We start from the raw sequence: 8,402 nt of genomic DNA on the forward strand, positions 1-8,402 counted from the left end.
TTATTTTCTTAAAATTTTATATGCTATTTTCGTACATTAACCGGTCTGGTTCTAACAATTAGTTGTTGAAAAGCACTTTTCAAGTAAATGTAATGAATATTTCAAATAATTTTTAAACAAATTTCGAAAACCAATTTTTGTATAGATTTGAGTATACAAAACTAAAATCATTTTTTCTCTATCAAACAGCTTTTTGGTCTTCTTTCTTGTGATAATCTTTGCTAAAGATTTTTAAACCGAACAGTCTTTATAATCAATGTACAGGAAGAAATCTTAGTAGCTTATTTGATTGACAACCTGAATTCTCCATTAAGTTCGATTCCTCATGTTATAATCCTCTCCCCTATTTCCCTACCCCGAAAAAATAATTAAAAAATAGGGCTTTATCGCTCTTATCAAATATTAGGATAAGTGTTTTTCCTGAATATAGTGGTCCGATAAATCACTGATCAAAGAGCAAACATTAATCCAACAGACTAAAAGGATTAGCACTTGATGGAAGGATGGAAGACGCCAACAGACTACAAGGCTAGCAACTAGCAATCAACCGAGCCACCGGACTTGAGAATAAAGCGAAATTCCTCTTTGATTCACCGATCAAAGAGCAGATTTCAACCTAACAGTTGAATCCATGCACAACTCAATATAATGAGGAACTCAAAAGCTCGTAAACCGATTCAAACTCATCACATTGTAGAGCACCGTGGTATCCTTTTGACAACGAAAAGCACAAGTTGCTAATCAAATGAGGCCAGGATTGAAGAGTTTTTGGTGTATCAAAAGCATCTACTATATCCATCCCAGGTAAATCCACCAGCACTTGGCTAACTACGAAATAGTATAAAAAACTGTTAATCAGATGGCAAAGCTACCTATGAGTTTTGATTATGCAACAAGTTTTAAAGTTATATTTGACACCAATTTGAGCGGAGCTTAGAAGAAGGGATAAATTAAAGAGCTCAGCCGTCATCCTCATCATCCACATCGTCATCATCGTTATCCTGATCGAGAGGAATAAAAAATTAGTTCAAAAGCCCATTATATAACATGTTATAACCAAACTTCAAAATGTCCGCGCACTTTCAAAATAGAGCATATACAATATCAGGTGTATAAAATACATAAAGCCTTCAAGACAGATTATGCACATATCAGACGGTAATAATGGATGTATATCGCTTATTTGCCTGTTGTCTGGATGATAAAACTCCTTTGTATATGATAACACATACACGGCATGAGTGGCAACGTTCTAGCAATTCAGCGCACCTAAAAATCATATTTCATTTACACAAGGCGGGAAGTAATGAGTTAGTTTCCCGCCAGGTAAAGACACCTTTCCTCCGCAGAAGTTATACAAATAAACAATTAGGTAATGCATATGCAACTTCATAGCTTTGAGTCTTAGATTTCTGTGCAAGCTTGGACCACATGTATGGGTGTCCAGGATGTTTTTTGTCCCAATTTACCCTGAAATCCCCTCCTTTACACATTGTAACAACTTTCTAATGGTGAAAGATGAATACACGTGTTTGAGAATAATGTCAATTAACATAAGGCTATAAAATACATTTGAAAAGTGTAGATTTCTTCTCCTAATGCCTCAGCTTGCCCTCTTATTACCTGTTGCCTATGTCCGACCACTTTCTTTCGTACATTCTTGTTTTCCTTCCAAGGCTTTAATTAATTGTCAGATAAAACAGTACTATGACCATTGATTACTAAAGCAATCCAAGACAACTGAATTCACCACAGTGCATCAGTTTCTATATACCATTACTAAAGTATAGTAGTTGTGAAAATCCAAGACCTATAAAAGCTCAACTCCAAATTGGCTCAACTCAAACACTAAAATGTTTAGGGGATAATTATGCATCACTGGATTTTTTTTATTGACATTTGCACCATCTATTTAGTGAATAAAGGTTTCTACTTTTAACAAGGAAAAGTGAGATAGGAACGGACTAAAGGTTAAGCAACAACATCATAGTACATTCAACCACAAATAATCAGAAGATCTGATAGGCTGGTCATAAAAGCTTAGCATAAAACCAGAAGGTCCAAATCAAGCAACTTCAAAAAAGAAAATGGTCTAATCTCATCAATGTTTACCTCTTCATCATCATCATCATCGTCGTCGTCGTCGTCCCCATCAAAATCTTCTTCATCAGCTTCCTATAAGCAAAGAATGAATTTCTCTTAGCTTGAACAAGTGAAGGAGAAAGGACAACACATAAGATAACCTTGAAAGAAAAGGTAAAAAGTCACTACATTGTTAAAATATTTCAGCGGATTAGGCCATAAGTCCTCCTTAATTATCTCGCCCACCTGCAGTCACAGGGAAACATATTTAATATCTGAAAGAAACTGGACTTTTATAAGCTTATGTCTGTTGCACTATACAATGTATTCAGTTTCTGATAAGAAAATCAGAGAAAAGACGAAAGATAATTTATTTCATCAATCAATTGTTACATAAGTTGCCATATAATCATGAACTCATCAAATGATTAGCAATGAATGCAACAAAATAAATAATATCAAGCAGCCAGATACAACAATTACCTCATCACTAAGCCCATCCGCAATGTCTTTCAGCTGAGTCTCAGAAAACCAACTAAAAAAGCTGCATCCATCGGCATATGGTTATTGGTGATATAATATACGGTTAGTAAAAGATCTCAGATACTTCTTCTCACCATATATCAATAGAAATCAGACACATGCTAACGTTTAGAAATTTAACCAAGCAATGTATGGAACAATTATCAGTACATAAGATCTTCCTTGGTCCATATTTTTATTTTCCTTCCAAATCTTTCTTGAATAATCTTTGTAACTACTCAAGACTTAGTTGTCAAATCAGGGAGCTTCCTACCTCAAAGCATGGAATTAACAATCCCAGAAGGTCAGTTAAATACTCAAGAAAGTGAATAACAAATACCTGTCTTCTGATGCTGGCCTCTTGTTCCCTTTCATCTCAGGATTAACACCATAAGCCGCACCCTTCAAATTACAGTTATTCATCAAGTTTCCATGGAATAGGGGTCTCAAGGAAGAAGAAAAGGAGGCTTCTAACACATAACGAGTTACACAGGGGTAGCCATTACCATGCCTTCCTTCCACTTAATAGCTGTACCAGTTATCTTTGTTGATCCTTCATCAAGGAATGTATATGTCTTGACCAGTTTTGTATCTTCAAAATAAGGATTTGGTTTGAATACCTGCAGGTTGAAAGAACAGAAAAATAGAAAGTCAGCAGCAACTCGTTGTAAACACTGCGATGAAATTAGCTGTTGATGCATATTTAGTACAGCCTTCCAGTAGGGAGGAGTGTTTTCAACAACAAAGAACTTACAAAAGTAAGGGAATAGCCGGATGTCACATCCTTGAAATCCTCCACATCAAGAGAATCTAAGTACTTGAAGATCTAAATCAAAGGAAGAACATTGTTAAGAAAAGAAGATACAATCCTCACATAATATATCTAAGAACAACTTAAACAACAGGTACTGTAATAAGGCTATATCACAAAACATTTAAAACATTCCAAAGGAAGTCCTCTAACAAAAGTTAATTGAATAACATGTCAAACCTTCTGATCTTCCACATTCAAAAGCTCGCCAAGGGCAGGGTGACTCAAGAACTGCATAGACACAAGTTAATTGCAGATAAAAATTGTCATATTGCTCATTTTTTCACTAAAGGGCTGCTAATTGAAACCCAGAAAGATATTGTTTGGACTTACAGCAGTCACCCAAAAGTCAGGAATTGATTTGATGAGCTCATTTCGTTTCTCGTAAACAGGCCTCCTTATCTCATTATACTTCTGTTCAATTTCCAATACCTCCTCACTAGCCTGTTCATTCACCTGCACAATGCAAATAAAAAATGGAAGGTCATGATATAGTGGAAAAGATATTAACAGCATTTGCTAAGCAAATTTAGATGCAATTGAGAACATCAAATTGATAGGTACTTGAACCAGTTTTTCGAGGCAGTAACTTTTTATACTATTATGTTGAGCACATAAGGGGAGCAGAATCTCAAAGAAGGCGTATGGGTATAGAGCTAAAAAGAACTGGATAAAACTATACTTTGCGTGAATTGTAAGGGAATGAACTAAGTTCTTACCCCAGAGGCCCAGACCCAATTAAAGTGAACAGTTGAGACGGCTTATTATCGTTAGTAGGTGTTTTTCAGCTAGGCCACCTTATGGACATGATAACACATTTTTGCAGTGATCCATAAAGCACAAAAATATGTACTTGCCAAAAAGAGATGTGTATGTGTACTCATAGAAGTTTGGCACATGTCAATCAGTCAATAACGTGAGCATTGAGTACTTTAAAAGAACTTTTTCATTGAAAGGTCAGGACCAAAAAAACCACAGGCAAAATGCTGGAATATAACATGTAAATTACACCAACTATTATGCTTCAATCCCAAGAAATTGGGGTCAGCTTTATGAATCCTCATTGTCCATATTGCTCCATCTGAGCTCATATAGGTCCAATATTATATAAATTAGAATTACACATAAAAAAGCAAACAGTAGAAGTTCTCTAAATTCATCTACCATATTAAATCTTTGACAGAACTAGAAGACTCATAAGAACATGAACTTGAAGTAAACATACTAAATAATATACCAGAAAAGATCTCATTAAATATACCAAAAAAAAATATACACTAACTATCTCAATTTGCAATAATATACACCACAAAATTGGGCACGTGTTAAATGGATCACATAATAGGGCCGAGTCAAAGCCTGTTAATATGTCAGATACACGAAACAAAACCATATATTATTTTAGTTCCAGACTTGAATCAATCAACTAACTCTCAAATCTCATACCTAAATTTAAACTAATTGATCTCAACAAATTATGTAATGTCCAAGAGGAAAATAAAGCATAACTGCTAGCCTTCAGGGATTTCTCAATTATCCCAAATAGAAAGGGGGAATGAATCAATGAATCATCACATTCATCAATTATTAACAATTGTGTCCATATGCTCTAAACTGAACTGACTTAGATAGAAAAGAATCACACCACTTATCAGTTATTAACAATCATAGTTCGTTACATGATTTATTACCATTATAAGTCTTCACACTTTTCCTGTAGATTTTTTCCAAACACTACACTGTTCTTTTACATATCAAAGCAGGTTACGACTTGAGCTGCCAGTCTGGCTACAGTAATTGGCACAAATGAATTGGCCTTGCTAATTGGGTCTCGCACCTTTCATTCACTAGATGGATTCCCTCTTCTTTCTGAAAAGACATTACTTTCTATTTCGTTTTCTTATAAAGACTTATTGTGTGATTCATCTATCCGTGATCCAACGTTCAATGTTCATATCGAAGTGACTTAATACTTTGTGATGGTTTCCAGAAATCCAAATAGCCAAAATTTAATATGGAAGTTCCATTCAAACTCTAAGTAGATAAAGTGCACGTAAATTAAAGGATCCCTTTGAGTGTGGCCGACGGTGGATTAACTGACATTGAAGCTAGCAAGCCACAATGAGTGGTATCTGAAAGATTTGTGAGATGATGGGATTATGAGTTACCGAAGAGGAGACAAGAAAATTTGGTAAGGAATAAAAGATTCAAATGAGGAGAGAATTTAGGGGAGAAGGAAAAATAAACACATGGAGAATCAGATAGTGTTAGTAACACATTGGTTGGCGGTATAGATGGTTGTCTTTTTATGTCATTTAGGGCAAAGTTATCTCATGAGCTAACTTTTGGGGTTGAGTTACGCCCAAGGTCCATCTTTTGAACTGATAGTAATCTCTAACAAGTGACTGACAATTTATTATACACCTTTTTATACTACCACCATCAATAATGACACATCATAATTAAATCAGGAGCACTAGGAATAGCAGCAGAGATTATGTGCCTAAGTGCCTTAATGTTTTGGAAAAGATCCCCGTTTTCTGGTGAAGTGTGTAAAATCTAGCCATATTTAAAGGCTGCCGTTTGGTTTTAAAAAAACAACTTCAAAGATCTAGAACTAAACGTCAGCCCTTCTTTTGTTCCATTTAATCCATCATGTCACCTTAGGAAGTTAACAAGTGTGCCCTAGCAAGAAAACGCTTCTTGTCTTCTCCCTTTGTGACTTACACTAAATATATTTTTCGATGCTAAGAAAAAACAAAAGGACAATTGTTCAACTAATCATTTCCAATTACAGAGGAATTCAATACTTCCCCCATCCCAAAATAAGTGTCACTTCTCCCCTTTAGGGAGCCAATTGGATTAATTTTTTAAGCTAAATTGGACTAGATCACTCAATATCATAAACCTAAAATTTAGATACACAGAAACTATACAGGAAGTACTATAAGTTGCAATTCTTCTCATGTCAATATGATCAAAACATACATTTTTAGAAATTGATCAAAGTTCACTTACTTAGAATCTTGACACACAAAAAAGCAACAACCAATTTAGGACGAAAGGAGTAACAGACTTCAAATTTTATCATATTTTTGTTGATAACCATGGTATTCGAGCCATCTTCCACGCATCTCGACCAATTCCAATGGATACCTACTACTGTTGTTGCAATTCTTTTCTCTATTGTTTTAACATGACTTATTCACTACGGTATTTTCTTTTCATTACCTAGTTAGAACTGTGTTACTTGAGCCTAGAGTCTTTCGAGAAGAGTCTCTCTGCCTTCACAAGACCCCCACTTGCGGGATTACACTAGGTATGTTGTTGTTGTACTTGTACCTGTTACACACGTACTAGGTAACTCTACCCACCAACAAACTTCAATTTTCTTCCTTCTTTACACTTAAAGCTATCTAGGCACTCTAAAACCACTCCAACGAAATCTAAGTTAATCGTAAATCCCCCCAAAAAAAAAAGAATGATCCTCTAATTCAACACACAAACTTCAGATGTTTCCCCCTTCTTTACACTTAAATCTGTCTACTCACTCTACAACATCCAACAAAACCTAAGCTAATTGTAAATTCCCCTCCCCCCCCCCAAAAAAAAAGAATGATTACAACACACAAACTTCAGGTGTTTCTCCCTTCTTTACACTTAAATCTTTCTACTCACTCTACAACATCTCCAAGAAAACCTAACCTAATACCCTTCTAGGTGGCCCAGTGGTTTGAGCTTGGGACTTCCATGTTGGAGGTCTCAAGTTCGAAACCCCTTGCCAGCGAAAGCAAGGGATTTGTCTTTTGAATCGAGCTCGTCACACAAGGCTTGCCTAGTGCGGGTTACCTCTCCTATGTGATCTGCGAGCTATTGCATAGGAGCGGGGGTTTTACCCTGTGCGCACCCAAAGGATAACGGCTGTGGGTTTCCCTTGTCATTAAAAAAAAAAAACTAACCTAATCGTAAATCCTAAAAAAAGAATGATCTTCTAATACAGTACACAAACTTCATATTTTCTCCCTTCTTTACACATAAATCTGTATACTCACTCTACAACATTTCCAACAAAATCTAACCTAATTTTAAATCCCAAAAACGAATGATATACTCATTTACAGCACACAAAGTTAAGTTAAAAGGCAAAGATCAATCAATCAAGTGGCCAATTTGTTCTATTGAACCAAAAAACAAAAAAAAAATCTTTTCTTTCTCTTAAACAACTAAAAAGGCATCACAAAACACTAAATTTCAACAATTTCCATAATGCAGAATCAAAATAAAAGAGGCTGAAAACTACTAGAACTACCCAATCAAACACTAATACAAAAATCTCTAAATTTTAAACCAAAAAACACAACATGCATTACTAAAAGTGTTAAAGATTGAACCTTTTCAAGTTCATCTTGAACTTCTTGAAGCTTCTCAATGGAGGATCCAACACCAGTACCAATTTGTTGGGCATTTTCCTCAACTGCTGTCTTCACTTTCTTGGAATTGTCAGTCACCATTTTTTTTTCAGAAACCCTAAAAAGGGATCTGCTAAAACCCTAATGCTGAAGAAGAAAGAAGCGTGATTCTTGTGTTTGCTCCAATCAAATTTATTTGTAAAAATACAAACAGACCAAACTATACAAAGAATTTAATTTTATTTTTTTTTCCTATTAAAGTCCTATAACATTCTCTGTCATCCTCGTATGTTAATCTCACCTGTTTAATGTGAAACTGCCACGTCATAATAGTTCCAAATTAAGAGATAGTTCGGATTGATTTAAAAAAAAATAGTTTTTAAATTAGAAAAAAAAATTAAATAGAATGACTTTCAAGGTAAAAAGTAAGAGGAAATTTACTTACTTTTGGTTTCTCATATATTTTAAATTATTTTTTAACATGTCAAATACATAGTAATTTATTTTTTATATTTATCAAATATTTTTAGAAATAAAAAATTGACTTAAAAATAATCCAAATAAGTTCTAAAACAATG

At 34.7% G+C, this 8,402-nt stretch overlaps 1 protein-coding gene across 1 annotated transcript; it reads right to left on the bottom strand.

Moving 5' to 3' along the window:
- Positions 1-668: 668 nt before the first annotated feature.
- On the bottom strand, positions 669-8,123 carry LOC101267194 (NAP1-related protein 2). Its single transcript, XM_004233311.5, has 10 exons — positions 7,807-8,123; positions 3,749-3,871; positions 3,596-3,646; positions 3,359-3,430; positions 3,111-3,224; positions 2,945-3,006; positions 2,566-2,626; positions 2,272-2,328; positions 2,113-2,175; positions 669-1,001 (listed from the first exon to the last, which is right to left on the bottom strand). Exons 1-10 carry the CDS (start codon positions 7,924-7,926, stop codon positions 960-962), a joined length of 765 nt encoding a protein of 254 aa, XP_004233359.1. The 5' UTR covers positions 7,927-8,123; the 3' UTR covers positions 669-959.
- Between the last annotated feature and the right edge of the window lie 279 nt (positions 8,124-8,402).

The sequence above is a fragment of the Solanum lycopersicum genome, chromosome 2 (assembly GCF_036512215.1).
Source record: "Solanum lycopersicum chromosome 2, SLM_r2.1".
In the NCBI taxonomy this organism is placed as follows: Eukaryota; Viridiplantae; Streptophyta; class Magnoliopsida; order Solanales; family Solanaceae; genus Solanum; species Solanum lycopersicum.